Genomic DNA, 17,148 nt, shown 5'->3' with positions numbered 1-17,148 from the left:
CATCTTGACCACCATCAATCAAAATATCTCACATCTCAAGACTGAAGACTGTGCAGTTTAAGCTACAACCTCTAAACAAAATAAAATAAAGCAAGAAGAACAAAACAAAACAAAATGTGTGTGTATATGATATATACTAATATATATATATATATTACACACACATACATACATACACACCACACACATATACATATATAATATATATATATATATTATATTAACACACACACACACACACACTATAAAATTTATATATATGTATGCATGCGCTTCCATGTAGCCACTACCAACAAATTTTAAATGATTAATTTTGAAAAATAGTCCATGAAATTACCTGCATGCTTCCACAAGTATTTTTGCTCTATCCAGCTCTTGCTCTGATACAACCCACCGTTGGGTCCGTAATATTGAAGAAGTGCTTCAACCTCCCCATGAACGTGCTCTGGTCCCATCTTGGGGCATCAATGTTATATTTGGAAACGTCGACTTCCATGTTTGTAAACCTGGTTTAACTGAAAATGAAGAAAATATTACCATGGACTCATAACTGCAAGAAGGTTCAGTAATTTAAAAGGACCAACTTTTTTTTTTTCAGTGCTGGAGTGGTGCTTTAATTGTAAGCCCTGTCATACTCAACTTGCGGCGGCTTCATCGTTTTTCAGAGCCAGGTATAACTTGTGCTTGTAACTTCTGGACAGTCAGAGGTTATGTCACAAGCACTCAGTGCAACTCTATGAGAGCCAGAAGGCCAAAACAAGGCTCTTATAGAGTTGTATTGAGTTGTCACCTCCAGTGAGCTGTATGAAACACAGGAGCTGCTGGCAGGTTACAAATCAAAGGAGGAGACCATCCGCCGCAACTCTGGAACAAGATGAAGACGACGGCAGGTGAGTACCAGACAGGGCAATGGACTTGCTTTAAAAGTACCACTCCAGCTGTGCAACAAAAAAAAACAAAACACTGGAGTGGTGCTTTACCACGGCCATCGCTAACAAGTCCATAAAATCAAGCAAAGATTTAGAGGTCCAAAAGCAGTTTTATTATATGGTTATTAAAGGGGAATCTATCATCATTTTATTGTAACAACCCCGGGGTCCAGGGGTTTTCACCACACACGTTCACCAGGTCGGGGGTGCAGATCCTCTGCATCGTCACGGGCTGGCCTGAACAGGTTTCGTGACCCCGAGACGTACAGGAAGGGAAGGATGGGAGTTAGGACGGAGGATGGGGGTGGTAGTGACTGTTAGAAAAGTCTTTTATGATCGTGTCGCCGCCTGTGGTCCGCGGCCAGAGATGGACTGCCGCTGCGGGTGCTGCTCTCCGGAGCTGATGATAATGGTTGCAGCCTGGATGGTGTCACTCTCCCATAGGCGGAGCGGGATTACCCCGTGGGAGGATGATGGAGGGACAGATGGCGGTGGTGGTAGCCCCCGATGGCACCCGCAGCGCTGGGCGACTGCCGGTAAAAAGAGAGGCAGAGACAGGGGGTCTTTTTACTCACAAGTCATTCAGGTGCTGCCCCAGAGTACCGATCTCTGCCACGATGGGCTCCAACCGATCCCGGATCCGTGAAAGGTGAAGTCCGGTGTGTGTGTCAGCCTATGGGCCCTTCCTACTTTGATGCGCTAAGTATCGGACCCCGTGGCGTGAAGCACTTGGGAATCCCGGTGTCAGTAAAGTGTCCCATTCTGTATGCTGATAGCGCGGTTCCGTTGTGGGGCTGGTCCTCAACCCTGGATCCTATTTGCTGGGGCTGGTCCTCAACCCTGGATCCTATTTGCTATTTGGCTGCAGACTCATTGGGACGGATCCGGTGACTGTTCTAGCCATTACCTGCGACCCTTGCAGAGTTGGTAGACAACATGAAGTAAAGCTGCCCTAGGATTCTGTATCCCGACAGCGCCGGTCCTGTGTAAGCAGCCGCCTGCTTCTCCCCAGCGACCGCGTTAAATGCCTTGGCCTACAGAGCTGCTCGCAGCACGGCCACTCTGCTCTGTGTCTGAAGCGGTTCTCTCCTCTAGTTTGTTGTAGTTGTGTTGTGTGTTTCTGAACTGTTGCCCCAGACTCTGCCACCGGCTGATTCACTACTGCCACTAGGTCAACCTGCTCTTCCCATTGTGTGCTCATGACTCCCCCTGGTGGTTGCTTCCCCCTGACCCTGGGTCCCAGCTCCAGGGGATCGGGGAGCCCCTGGTGCGGTGGCGTCCTGTAAACCCACTGCTGTAGTGACCCTCCTACTGTGATCCGACCCTGGCCCAGTCCCCATTGGGAATGGCAACCCAATGTTACTGTATGTTTGGGTGAGTGGAAACCGGTACCTACCTTCCCTGGACCCCAGGATAAGTACTACACCCTAATGGAGGTGCAGTACCCTGTGGCGCCTGAAGGCTCAGGGGCACCACATTTTTATTACCTTATTGGAGAGCAGGTTACTGTAGAGGCAGAAACCCTGATTTCAGTGATGTATCACTTAATTTACTGGGTCCAGCAGTTGTGATAGAATCACAGTTTATTGTGCTGCAAATTTAAAGGGTTATTCCAGCTCCAAAATTCTATCCCAATAGGGTAACAATAACATTAATTAGCAAATACCTCCAATTAGAAATGTAGTATAGTTTTCCTGATATAACCATATCTCTTACCTCATGTGCAGGGCATTACAGCTTAGGTATCCATGGTTATGTCCACTTCATATAGTGACAGTTGTTGCTCTTGGCCATAATCATGGAAACTACAATGCCCTGCACATGAAGAGAAACAGCTATAATCAGGAGAACTATTTTGTATTTATAATTTGAAATATTTGCTAATATTATTATTACACCTACTATATAGTGGGACAGGATGTTGGAGATGGGAATAACCCCTTTATGAGAGTTCAGAATGCTAAGCTACGTAGAACCCCACACCACTGATTGGCAGCTTTCTGTCAATATACAGTGTGCATAGAAAACTGCCAATCAGTGGTGGAGGCGTGGCTCGACCAGGAGGCATGAGACACCTAGTCCTTCTCTCTTATTGATAAAACATAGCCTAAGCCTAGTAATTGGCATATCACTGGAATCAGGGTCTCTGCCCCTATATCATGCTGCTCTCATATTACATAGCAAAAAACCTACTGACATTCCCTTTAAAATATGCCAACTGGAAATATTACAGAACCAAAAACAATGTGAAAAAATGTAATTAGTGGCACAACTGCATGAAGGAGAATGGGCAATACAATAGAATCAAATGATTTTCAGTGTAGGATCATCATAAGATAGCATTGTTTCAAGAGCATAACAACAATGTGCAATTTGTGTGGGTCCAAGGGTCCAACCGGATTTAAAAAAAAAAAAAAAAAAAAAATATAAAAAACCCGGTTTGGGACTGGAATTAGTCCCAGATATCTGCCCTGACGCAGATCCTCATATAAGTTTAAAACCTTGTGCTTTAAAATGGTGGTAGAAAGTGCTAGGGATTAGAGCAGGTATGTTATACTTACCAAGTCTCCCGCACAGCTGTAACACTATTTTCGGGATCGCTCATTACCCTCATACATATTCACTGCTTCCCCCCGCCCACCAGCAGTCCCAGCGTCTGTGAATGGTGTCTAATGCGGCAGCTGGGCCCAGCAACTTTTTTTACATACAGTTTTCAAATATTAAGAGCAGGTGACTTCAAAATGAAGCTGGCCAAAGAATAATACCAAGGTCACATGTCCAGACATCATCCATTAGAACAGATCCAGCAGTAATTCATTGGCGAAAAAGTTACAAAACACAACAACTTTTTTGTACAAAAAAAAAAAAAGGATTTTTTTTTTTCCATTGAAATCTACAGAAAACGGATCGTTAATTAACCATCCACTTTTCTTTCATTTGTGAAGGAACTGTAGTATGACTACTAGATCAGTTTCATGTGGAGGATAATGGATGGCTAATTAATGGATCCATTTTCCATGAACTTCAATAAATATAAAAAACGGATCCAGCTAAAAAAATTTTTTTTTTTTTTTTTTAAACTGCACAACTTTTTTTGTCAACAGATTGCTGCTGGATCTGTTCTAATGGATAATTACTGGACATGTGAACTCTAAATATGTCACATCTTTTAGTTGCTTCATTGTTTCTGAACCCTCAAACAGTTAAAAGAAGTGAGAAAAGCCTGGACATGTGCACAGCAACGTTTTTTTTAAATTGCAGTGCATTATATTCATTTTTCTAGATTTATTTTTTTTTACCTTCTGGAAATTTTTGAAACCGATTCCAGGCAGTATTCAACTGTAAAAGACATTGTGTGAACATACACTAAAACCCATCATATGAATGTGACGCCCTGGCAAAACCAGGTAGTCACAGATAGGTCCCCTGCACAACTCCCTTCCCTCACTTAGGCAACACACAGCCGACCTGAAACCCTAGTCACCCCCCCCTTAGGGAAAGATAGACACACCAGTGGGCGTGACCAGGCTGTTGGGACATGCCCACCTATGGGTCCAGACAGCCCGGGGCGGGAAAACAAGCAGAATAACTGTGAAGTTCAAGTTGAGAGGAGTATGGGCTGGAGCTAGGTGTAGTCCCAGCAGGAGAAGAAGCTCAAATTGAACGGTGCCAGGGTAGGAGCCCTGATACCTCTGGCTAGGTGGCAGACGGTGGTCTCCGTCAGCAGGAGACGGGAAGACGGCTCGGCAGAACAGAAGTGGACCGGGACAGGGTTGTAGCCCGCCAGTACCGACACTGGGAACAGACCCGGAAACCGTAGCACAGAGGGGGTACGGGGACCCTGAAGCCAGGACCAAAACCAGCGGCCTAGCTAATTAACCGATTGAGGCCAGGATTATAGGTCCTGTCCCACCCAAAGTCCCTCATAGAAGACTACAGCCCACCAATAGGGATAGGAGGCTACTGCCAGGGCCCATAGATCCCATAGATCCCACAGGCCAGCATCAGCGGGCACGGCTCCTTAGGCCATATCCAGCCGGGAGCGGACTCCTGAGTTCCAGACTCGGAAGTCCACCTTTTACAAAGACAGTGCAGAGGAAAAGGACAGTGACCACCAGCCCGGGTGGGGGACCTGAATGCAACCGGCCGCGGCGGCCGGCCACCAGCACCTTGGTTTACTAAAAGACCCGTGTGGTTTATTGACTGTGAGTAACCAACTAACCCCCTACACGTCCGGGGCGCACCGGCCCTCGCCATCGACTACACCCTGCACAAAGACACTGGGTCCCGGGGCAACCATCCCTACCCACGGAGGGGTTAACATCCAGCTGCCATTACATCTCCCCCGGGTTCCTCACAACGGCAGCGGTGGTGTCCCACTTCACCACACACCGTGGGTGGCGTCACGAACTTAATACGGCCTAGCCCGTACATCTACGTCCCCCTTTTTATTCGCCGTGTCCGCGAGACCCCCGGGTCCGGTGACCCTCGAGCCACCCACAAAAGGGCCGGATCCGAGCAGCGGCGGCTGCTGGCACGGGGGCGGCACCTGAATATCAAAGTGGATTGTGTTGAAATCAATGGAAAAAGAATATTTGAAGTTTATTTGAACCATTTTTTATGTAGATTTGGAAGCAGTTCAACTTTAAAAAAAGTCTTAAAAAAAAAATAAAATATATAAATGCAAAAACCCTCTCATCATTACACAGAGCTTTTGACATAAATTTTGAAGCGGATTTGCTTCTAAATCCAGATCAAACAGTGTTCAAAAAGTATATGAAGAGGCGTTTGATCTGGATGTAGAAGAAGATTTGCTTCAAAATCCACATCAAGAAACTCTATCTGAACATACCCTAAGGCACTGTGCAGATGGAGGGTTTTTTTGTTGTTTTGAGGAAAAAAAGTTCAAGCAGAAACTATTTTAGGGAACGATACTGATGGCGAAGTTTGCCTTCTGAAGTTGTGTAGAATGGTTTTGGAACAGTTTTTTTTCTCCCCTACAGCGTTTATTGCAGCCTTTGATTGGACAGTGCCTAGTTTGGAGACGTTTCTCCTTTCTGGATCCACTTAAAAAAATGACAAACATTCTTTTTATCCAAAACGGGTGGGGAGACACAGAGGAAAAACAAGCCGGTGGGAACCTGCACTTAAAATGGTGCACCCGTACCGGGTTTCAACACTCATTCTGCCCAGAATCCCTTTAAAGCTGGAGTCACACTTGCGAGTGCGTCGCGTGTAACTCGCGGCGAGTCTCTCATTGAATCACCTGGCACGGCCGCACACTCTCCTGACCGGAACGGGTCGATTGCATGTATGTCTATGCAGCTGAAACGCTCCTGTCCGGAGAGTGTGATGCAATGAGAGACTTACGCGCGTTACATGTGAGGCACTCGCAAGTGTGACTCTAGTCTAATAGAATGAATTAGATACCAGCAGATGCGCTATGGTTTTCCTGGGTGTCACGGGGTCCTTCTCAGATATCCCAAAATCAACAGAGCGGGAGACAAGTGAGCAATCCAAATAATATTTATTTCATGCGATCCAGAATGTCCATCAAATAATCCACCACAAAAAGGGTAAAATAGTAATGGCATAAATGTCCCGGGGATGAGGCACACTCATCCAGCAGTTCTTCTCCAGGAAAATCGGGGTTTCTCACAATCTCTCTGAGGTGCTGGCCACAGCATCAGCTTTTGCCTCAGAGGATCAATCCTTCTCTCTTGTCCTACCCAGCCTAACTGTCTAATTCTTCAGGCAAGCAGAGAGTTTAGGTGGATCCCAGGCCCCCATCACCCAGACTAAAGGTCCAGTCACACTAAGCAACTTACCAGCGATCCCAACAACGATAGGGATCGCTGGTAAGTTGCTAGGAGGTTGCTGGTGAGATGTCACACTGCGATGCTCCAGGGATCCCACCAGCAACCTGACATGGCAGGGATCGCTGGAGCATCGCTACACGAGTTGCTGGTGAGCTCACCAGCAACCAGTGACCAGCCCCCAGCGCCGCGTGGAAGATGCTGCGCTTTTTTAACTAAGGTAAATATCGGGTAACCAACCCGATATTTACCTTGGTTACCAGCGCACGGAGCTACACGTGCAGAGAACAGGGAGCAGCGCACACTGAGCGCTGGCTCCCTGCTCTCCTAGTTACAGCACACACATCGGGTTAATTACCCGATGTGTACTGCAGCTAAATGTGCACAGAGCAGGGAGCAGCGCACAATGCTTAGCGCTGGCTCCCTGCTCTCCTAGCTACAGCACACATCGGGTTAATTAACCCGATGTGTACTGCAGCTACATGTGCACAGAGCAGGAGCCGGCACTGACAGTGAGAGCGGCGGAGGCTGGTAACAAAGGTAAATATCGGGTAACCAAGGACAGGGCTTCTTGGTTACCCGATGTTTACTGTGGTTACCAGCCTCCGCAGAAGCCAGCTCCTGCTGCCTGAACATTTAGTTGTTGCTGGTCTCGCTGTCACACACAGCGATCTGTGCTTCACAGCAGGACAGCAACAACTAAAAAATGGCCCAGGACATTCAGCAACAACCAACGACCTCACAGCAGGGGCCGGGTTGTTGCTGGATGTCACACACAGCAACATCGCTAGCAACGTCACAAAAGTTGTTCGTTAGCAGCGATGTTGCTAGCGATGTTGCTTAGTGTGACGGGGCCTTTAAGGACAGAAACACTACAGGGGGTGATTACCTATAGACAATACAATGTACACACAAGCAATACAAAGAATGGACAGTGAACCACGCCTTATATACTAACCTACACAACATGATACACAACCCCCCATATTCCACCATCACACTAGGCAAGACCACTTCAGGAAAAAACAGGTGGTCTTTTTCATGAAGCACCTTCACTGGCGGTTTTGCCTATGTTTTTGCTGCGGTACTACCGCCAGTCTTTTTTTCTATAGTAATCCTATAATTATTTAGGTTTATATAACTATAGTTTATATAGTTATAGCTGAAGCCATCTGGAAGCATTAGATGCTACATCTTTTCACCACTTCACCATTTGCATACCACAGATAGGTGAAAACAAGGAACAAAAGACTGAACATGTGTGCAGCAATGTCGCTTTTACATTGCTGTGCAGTATATTAATTTTTTGCTCCACTTTTTTTTTTTTGCATGGAATCTATTTGAAGTACAGTATATCAAGACTTTTTGGAGAGAATCTGCCCCAAAAACTCTTCAGAAAACTGTGTGCCCATACCCTATATTCTCATTCAGGTGTCCATGTTGTATGTATGTGTTCTATCCATGTCATTATTACAACACACAGATTATAGTCTACAGTACAGACCAAAAGTTTGGACACACCACCTTCTCATCTCTAGATCAACTGTTAAGAGGAGAGTTTGTGCAGCAGGCCTTCATGGTAAAATAGCTGCTAGGAAACCACTGATAAGGACAGGCAACAAGCAGAAGAGACTTGTTTGGGTTAAAGAACACAAGGAATGGACATTAGACCAGTGGAAATCTGTGCTTTGGTCTGATGAGTCCAAATTTGAGACCTTTGGATCCAACCACCGTGTCTTTGTAGAAAAAACGTGAACGGATGGACTCTACATGCCTGGTTCCCACCGTGAAGCATGGAGGAGGAGGTGTGATGGTGTGGGGGGGCTTTGCTGGTGACACTGTTGGGGATTTATTTAAAATTGAAGGCATACAAAACCAGCATGGCTACCACAGCATCTTGCAGCGGCATGCTATTCCATCCGGTTTGCGTTTAGTTGGACCATCATTTATTTTTCAACAGGACAATGACCCCCAAACACACCTCCAGGCTGTGTAAGGGCTATTTGACTAAGAAAGAGTGATGGGGTGCTACGCCAGATAACCTGGCCTCCACAGTCACCAGACCTGAACACAATCGAGATGGTTTGGGGTGAGCTGGACCGCAGAGTGAAGGCAAAAAGGTCCAACAACTGCTAAGCATCTCTGGGAACTCCTTCAAGACTGTTGGAAGACCATTTCTGGTGACTACCTCTTGAAGCTGATCAAGAGAATGCCAAGAGTGTGTAAAGTAGTAATGAAAGCAAAAAGGGGCTACTTTGAAGCAGGGCTGTGGAGTCGGAGTCGGAGTCGTGGAGTCGGAGTCGGAGCTCATTTTGGTGGAGTCGGAGTCGGAGTTGGAGTCGGTATAAAATGCACCGACTCCGACTCCTAAAATATATAATAAATTGGGGACAGGAGTGCAATGCAGAATGTGCTGAATATTTTACTAAATAATAACATTTAGTATAATGCTTATATTTAAGTGAAAAATGTATTGTAGTATAATGTGAACATCAGACATTTAATTGTTTTTATGATACAATAATCAAGATATTTGGATAGAACATAAAATATTTATTGGATACAACTTTAGAACACAAAAAACTAATAAATTGTAAATATGTAATATTATATATATATATATATACACAGTGTATATACACACACAAGATATATATGTAATCTACTGTATATTACATAGTGTATTACATATTTACAATTTATTACAGTTTTGTGTTCTAAAGTTGTATCCAATAAATATATTTTATGTTCTATCCAAATATCTTGATTATTGTATCATAAAAATTATTAAATGTCTAATGTTCACATACACATATTCATGTACTACAATAAATTTTTCACCTAACTATAAGCAATATATGTAGGAGTCGGAGTCGGAGCCGGAGTCGGAGTCGGAGCCGGAGTCGGAGTCGGTGCAAGAGAATTTGAGGAGTCGGAGTCGGAGTCGAAGGTTTGGCTTACCGACTCCACAGCCCTGCTTTGAAGAACCTAGAATATAAGACATATTTTCAGTTGTTTCACACTTTTTTTTTTTTTTTTTTTAAGTATTTCATTCCACATGTTTTAATTCATAGTTTAGATGCCTTCAATGTGAATCTACAATTTTCAGAGTCATGAAAATAAAGAAAACTCATTGAATGAGAAGGTGTGTCCAAACTTTTGGTCTGTACTGTATATATTTCCCTGTTTTTTTATGGACTGCAGTTGTTAAAAAAAAAAAAAAAAAAACCTCACGGAGACATGTCCAATTTTTGAATTTTTAGTAGCAACACGGACAAAAAGTACAATATAAGTCTATGGGTCCGTGAAAAATATGAACGGCATCTGTGTTTGGTTTGTATTTAACATTGCAAAGGATAGGAAAAGCATTGTCATTTATTTATCCATACATGAAAAGCAATGATGACTAAAGAAGAGTGGATCGATTTGCGAGACTCCAGTCCAGCATCCAGGTCAGTGTTACCTGGTGGTTAGATGCGAGTTTTGTGAATGTCTTATGTGTCGCCCAGTGCTATAGGGTACTCGGCCTCGGGCGGTGTACTGTTGGGTAGATGTCACTGGGTGGCCGTTGCCCGTTTCCGTGACCCTGGGGACGCTTTTTAAAAGGGGTATATTTACAAGGGAGGTTAGATAAAAGTTTATCACGTGATGCCACTTACGGGTTGCGGCTATGAAGATGGAGCCACCGCTGCACAGTTCTCACTACTGGGGTTGGTGTTGGTGGCAGCCAGGATGTTAGACCCTCCGCAAGCAGGGCCGGGCCCAGAGAATAGGTAATGTTGATGGGTGCAGAATGAAGGTAGGCCACACAAGGGGTTGCAGTGTAACTGGTGCCTTTACTCACAGTAGGTTGCAAACTGGTCACCTGAGGAAGACTGGTCCTCTTAGTCCCAGTGCTGGTGTAGTGACCTGGTGGCTTCTTTCCCCTGCACCTGTCTCTGGCTGGTGGGTCCCCGTGGCTTTGAGCATCTGGGAGTCCCCTTCTGGTAGTCTCTCAACTGTAGTCTGTATGACGGTAGCGTGATCCCTGTGGGGTCGGATTCTCCGGTCCCGTTTCCCATTTCTCCCGTTGCTACTGTGTCCCGAACTTCAAAAGGTCAGTGAGGTCCTTGATGGTCCACTCACTGTGCAGATTTTATCAGGTCTGTCTGGAGCGTCTGCCTGACCTAGGGTCCTGTACCCCGTTGGTGCTATGGTTCCGGAAGTACTCCAACGTACTCCACCGGCAGCCACACGCCTGGGCCCTCAGGTCATTGTCACACTCCTGTTGGTGCTTCCACTCTCTCGCACTGTCACCGACCAACTCCTCTGTCTCCCCACACACACACACACACACACACACACAGTCTGCCCCCTGCCAACTGGTTGTCTAGTGGACTGGACCGGCTCTACCCCTAGGTGGCCATCCATTGGGTCCAACGCTAGTCTGTCACCAGTCTTTGGGGAATTTGGGAACAGAAACAGGGATTAACTGGAATGTTTTAGTGTTACCGGCACTGGTCTTCTGGGTCCCTGGGGGTAGGCCGTGCATCCTGGTGGCTTGTAGTTCACTGATGGCTTAAGGGGCGCTACACTTACCTTCCAGCGTACTCAATGTAGCATTTGATTTATCACGACTGGCACAACATTATCTGTAAGATGTGACGCACCAGCCCTGGCTAATTAAAAGCTGCACTGGGGTAAGAGATTTGCGAGCCTCCAGTCTAGCCGCCATCCTGACTTGGATGCTGGAGCGGAGTCCCACAAATCGAGTCACTCGTTTTTGATGATAACTCGCATTTTTTTTTCTCTGCATACTTGAAAAACGTGTGATGTGTGCTCGAGACCTTGGGGGGGGGGGATATTTTGGATGAGTGAAGATACATTCACAAAGTATTTTTTGAGGAGTCTATTGGAGCAGTTTCCCCAAAAAATGTTTAACAGATTGCTCAAATAATGCTTGAAAGCCCCTTTCTAGTCATTTCTATTAAGAAATGACTGTGCCGTTCATATGTTCAGGATTTTGATCGTTCATTCGCTTTAAGTTTCCAAAAGCACCAAATAGTCAAAGGAAAAGAGCGGACCATTTTCCAGATGTTTCTGCTATGAAGATGCTCAATATTCTATACAAGAAGTCAATGGGAAGGCTACAAATGCACCACCAAGACGTCTGGGTGTCTTTTTGAGCACTTTGAAAGTGTTTTTGTCATGTTTTTGCGTAAAAAATGCTAGCACTTCATTGCTTAATTAATAGATGAAAAAAAGGTTTGAAAATTGACCATAAAAAAAGTTACAGAATATGCTTCAATTAACCAAACTTTAAGAAAAAAAAACAACAAAAAAAAAAAAAAACCCGTCAACTATGAAACGCTCATGAGTTTTGGAACAGTTTCTCGTCAAATGTTAATTTTAGGGGGAAACTTTTTGGTGTCGCATTTCCTAGTTTTGAGTATATTCCATCAGGATATGTTTCAGGAATTGATTTGCTTTTTTTTTTTTTTTTTTATGGTTTGGCATTTAACTTTCTTCAGAGAAAAATAAAAGAACACCCAAAAACGCATATCAACAGGAAAGTGGACTTCACATAGGAAAGGAATGAGATGTCCAGCTTTTCTTGAGGATTTTGGAGAGGATTCACTTAAAACAAAAAACCTGCTCAAAAATATTCCCTGTGAAAATAGCCTAATGCAAAGTGGAAAGAGCCCATACACTGTGTGCAGAATTATTAGGCAAATGAGTATTTTGATCACATGATATGTTTTATACATGTTGTCCTACTCCAAGCTGTATAGGCTGAGAGCCAACTACCAATTAAGTAAATCAGGTGATGTGCATCTCTGTAATGAGGAGGGGTGCGGTGTAATGACATCAACTCCATATATAAGATGTGCTTAATTATTAGGCAACTTCCTTTCCTTTGGCAAAATGGGTCAGAAGAGAGATTTGACGAGCTCTGAAAAGTACAAAATTGTGAGATGTCTTGCAGAGGGATGCAGCAGTCTTGAAATTGTCAAACTTTTGAAGCGTGATCACCGAACAATCAAGCGTTTCATGGCAAATAGCCAACAGGGTCGCAAGAAGCGTGTTGGGCAAAAAAAGGCGCAAAATAACTGCCCATGAATTGAGGAAAATCAAGCATGAAGCTGCCAAGATGCCATTTGCCACCAGTTTGGCCATATTTCAGAGCTGCAACGTTACTGGAGTATCAAAAAGCACAAGTTGTGCCATACTCAGGGACATGGCCAAGGTAAGTAAGGCTGAAAAACCACCACCTTTGAACAAGAAACATAAGCTAAAACGTCAAGATTGGGCCAAGAAATATCTTAAGACTGATTTTTCAAAGGTTTTATGGACTGATGTAATGAGAGTGACTCTTTATGGGCCAGATGGATGGGCCAGAGGCTGGATCAGTAAAGGGCAGAGAGCTCCACTCCGACGGCAGCAAGGTGGAGGTGGGGTACTGGTATGGGCTGGTATCATCAGAGATGAACTTGTGGGACCTTTTCAGTTTGAGGATGGAGTGAAGCTCAACTCCCAGACCTACTGCCAGTTTCTGGAAGACAACTTCTTCAAGCAGTGGTACAGGAAGAAGTTGGTATCGTTCAAGAAAAACATGATTTTCATGCAGGACAATGCTCCATGAAATGCATACAACTACTCCACAGCATGGCTGGCCAGTAAAGGTCTAAAAGATGAAAAAATAATGACATGGCCCCCTTGTTCACCTGATCTGAACTCCATAAAGAACCTGTGGTCCCTCATGAAATGTGAGATCTACAGAGAGGGAAAACAGTACACCTCTCAGAACAGTGTCTGGAGGCTGTGGTGGCTGCTGCACGCAATGTTGATCATAAACAGATCAAGCAACTGACAGAATCTATGGATGGTAGGCTGCTGAGTGTTATAAAGAAAGGTGGCTATATTGGTCACTAGTTTTTTGGGGTTTTGTTTTTGCATGGCAATAATGTTTATTTCTAAATTTTGTGCAGTTATATTGGTTTACCTGGTGAAAATAAACAAGTGAGATGGGAATATATTTGGTTTTTATTAAGTTGCCTAATAATTCTGCACAGTAATAGTTACCTGCACAAACAGATATCCTCCTAAGATAGCCAAATCTAAAAAAAATCCTCTCCAACTTCCAAAAATATTAAGCTTTGATATTTATGAGTCTTTTGGGTTGATTGAGAAGATAGTTGTTGATCGATAATAAAAAAAAAAATCCTCTAAAATACAACTTGCCTAATAATTCTGCACACGGTGTATATTCTTGTACAGGGGCCCTCTTCACGATACATATGCACGTGTCAGTTGAGATGATATCCTTATCTAGTGTACACATGTAGCAGTATGCACTCATTTAGGGTCCCAGACGGGTGGCTAGACAAGACCTCGGCATCAGGTTTGTTTTGTACATGACGTGGTTGTAGCTGCACCATCTCTAACTTTGCAAAATAATTCATGAAGAACGAACAAATAGTAAGGATAATATAACATTGACCTATAGTCAATCATTACCTGGGTAAATTAATGTAAGCAGATAGGCAGTGACTTCAACAAGCTGTCCTAAAATAACCTGTACTCCACCTGTGTGATTCACAGATCAACCTGAATAAGGTGAAAGCTGGAAAGTTAATTTACAATATCAAAAAAATACCAAAAACCTCCTGTAGCGGAGTCCCCAAATCCTTAATTGGGTAGAAAACTGGAATCCGATCTGGAAACTTTGGAGAATCTTTCGTTTATATGGATCTGTGTCCATGGACATTGGGGATCAATAGGGGAAATCCAGAAGTTGTTGAGCCTTGGACCAAATTTTAACATATTACTTAAAGCGGAGCAGTCACCAGGATTTTTGTATATAACCTAAAGCCAGTGCTATACTGACACTATCAGGCTGATTCTATACATACCTATAGCGGTCAGCTTGGATGTATAGGGTTTGAAAGCCAAAAAAAGTAAAGTTTATAAAATGAGCTGCTTGTTGAGTGACAGTTGCACTGGAGCAGATAATATATTCATAGTTATCCCCTCCCCCTGTTAGAATTAGCACAAGTATTATACAAACGATTCGCTTTGTCTCTTGCAGGACCTGTGTGAGGTCATCCCCACAGCCAGGACTTACAAAGATAAACAAGAATTGAAAGAAAAAAAATATATGACCCCTTTTCTGGGTTTTCTATAGATATCTGTATTTCTGCCTCTTGAAACGCATTGCGATTTTAATAATGGCGCTGTTAATCACCGTGTCCCAGCTGTTCTGGAGTTTAGTTAGAAACTTCCCAGCAAACACCTTTGGACCCCTTTTCTGGGATTTGGGGGACACTCCTGGTTTTGGCATAAAAAACTGATGCCTAAGGCTGCTTTCACACCTCCGGTTTTTGCTGAGCGGCACAATGCGGCGCTTTGCAGAAAAAACGCAACCGTTTTTCTTTGCCGCCGGTTGCAGTTTTTTCTGCATAGACTTGCATTAGTGCCGTATTGTGCCGCATGGCCTTGCATTGCGTCCGGTTTTTGCCGGATGCGGCATATTTAGCCCATGCGGCGGCCGGATGGAATGTTGCCTGGCAATTTTTTTTGTGCGGCGAAAAAAACGGATCCAGCGCGATTTACAATGCAAGCCTATGGCTGCCGGATGCGTTTTTTGCACTACGCATGCTCAGTACCAAGCCGCAGCCGTCAAAAAATGGACGGACCACATGAAAAAACTTATGCAACGGATCCGTTTTCTTTCACCGCATCCGTTGCATAGGTTTTTTGAGCCAAATTGAGCTGCACTGCAAAAACCGGATGTGTGAAAGCAGCCTTAGCAAAACTAAGCAAAAAAAAGACTGATGTGTGAATGACGCCTAAGGCTAGTTTCACACTTGCGTTGAACGGCATCCGTTGCATTGCGTTGTGTGACAGATGCGACGGATCGTACAAAAGAACACAATCCGTTATAGTTTTTTTTTTCTTGACTTTACACATCTGGGCATGCGCAGTTGTGTAAAGACGGATGCGTTAACGGAATCCGTCAAATGTCGGATTCTAACGGAATCCGCAACCATAGGCGTCCATTCTAAAAACAACGGACGCCGACGGAATCCGCCGCTCTGCATCATTTTAACGCACGAAAAAGCGTTACATGCTGCGTTCCTTTCGCCCGGCGGAAGCATCGCAGCGTCGGCCAGCGGAAGCAACGCAGGACCATCAGGCGCAATCCGTAGTCCATACAAGTCTATGGGAAGCAGCGGAATCCGTCAACGGATTCCGCTTTTTTCCCAAAACGGCGGATTGCGACTGAAGGGAAAAAACGCAAGTGTGAAACTAGCCTTACACTGTACAAATTCTGGACAGAACAGATCAAAAGTGACACCTCATTACAATCAGTCAGTCCTTTCCTTGCAGCATGAGCCCATCAGATACTGCCAGGACCGTGCAACAAACACTGGGCACAGATAACATTGCCCAACATCAGCAAAACTTCCTCAGGAACACACATCCACGCTGACCCGCTGCTATGATGCGCACTGTGCCAGGATCCCCGCTATTACCTGCACCTCTGCGCCCGCACTGCCCGATCCTCTACTCCAGCATGGACTTCTACCCATTCGCTCAGCCCTTCCGTCCACGCCAGCTACTTGACGCGTCATAACCAATCAGCAGACAGGATTTACACCTCCGACCAATAAGAATGTCAGCGCTCGACACCGCCCACTTATACTGTACTCATTTTTTTTTTGAGCGGCGTGTTAGATTCTTCGCGCATGGGCGCCACAGATCCCACAGTCACATACGGTCAGGTTTATGGGCGGGGTAATGGGCGTGGTTAGAACGTGTGTTTAGGCAACCAGTGTACGAGACGTGACACGCCCAGCGTCCTTACGCGTTACTAGCGGCTTGGGTGACGTAGTTGCCCCTGGTAACCTGGAGAGTCGTGGAGAGGATGGTGAGTGATGCGGAGCGGTTTGTCGGTAACGGTAGATGAGGATGGGGTGAGGATACATGGTGTGGGGGGAGGAGCGCGGAGCTTTCCCGTTGCTGGGACGCCATGATGCTGGGACCCTGGTGACATAAGAGGATCTTCAGGGATTAGATCGTCCAGAGCTGGGCCGGGCTCACCCTAGTCCTGGTGTGTCCGTGACCGCCTCCAGCTGCTGGGGAGGGGCTCTGCATGTGGAGGGGGCTCTGCATGTGGAGGGGGCTCTGCATGTGGAGGGGGCTCTGCATGTGGAGGGGGCTCTGCATGTGGAGGGGCTCTGCTTGGATGGACTCTGTAAATTGAGGGGGTCTGCTTGGATGGGCTATGTATGTGGAGGGGGCTCTGTATATTGAGGCTGCTCTATGTGGAGGGGCTCTGCTTGGATGAGCTCGGTATAATGAGGGGCAATGCTGAGGGGGCTCTGCTTGCGGAGGGGGGGTCTTCTGCGCGCGGAGAAGGA

General features: G+C 45.2%; 2 protein-coding genes across 2 annotated transcripts in view; one reads left to right on the top strand and one right to left on the bottom strand.

Annotated features, from left to right (window-relative positions):
- Positions 1-16,309, bottom strand: part of SFXN2 (sideroflexin 2) — an 80,450-nt gene extending 64,141 nt beyond the window's left edge. Inside the window, 4 exon segments of the mRNA XM_075352317.1 lie at positions 338-391; positions 393-515; positions 2,646-2,744; positions 16,261-16,309. Coding sequence (XP_075208432.1) covers positions 338-391; positions 393-496 — 158 coding nt within the window. The 5' untranslated portion in view covers positions 497-515; positions 2,646-2,744; positions 16,261-16,309.
- A 205-nt stretch (positions 16,310-16,514) lies between these two features.
- The window catches only part of ARL3 (ARF like GTPase 3), an 89,800-nt gene continuing 89,166 nt past the window's right edge, over positions 16,515-17,148 (top strand). The window contains exon 1 of the mRNA XM_075348604.1: positions 16,515-16,655. Within this exon, the coding sequence (XP_075204719.1) occupies positions 16,653-16,655 (3 nt within the window). The 5' untranslated portion in view covers positions 16,515-16,652. The remainder of the gene's footprint in view (positions 16,656-17,148) is intronic.

Source organism: Anomaloglossus baeobatrachus, chromosome 5 (assembly GCF_048569485.1).
Source record: "Anomaloglossus baeobatrachus isolate aAnoBae1 chromosome 5, aAnoBae1.hap1, whole genome shotgun sequence".
NCBI classification, from domain to species: domain Eukaryota; kingdom Metazoa; phylum Chordata; class Amphibia; order Anura; family Aromobatidae; genus Anomaloglossus; species Anomaloglossus baeobatrachus.
Note: the sequence above shows the minus strand (reverse complement) of the source record. Positions and strands in the feature narration are given on the sequence as shown.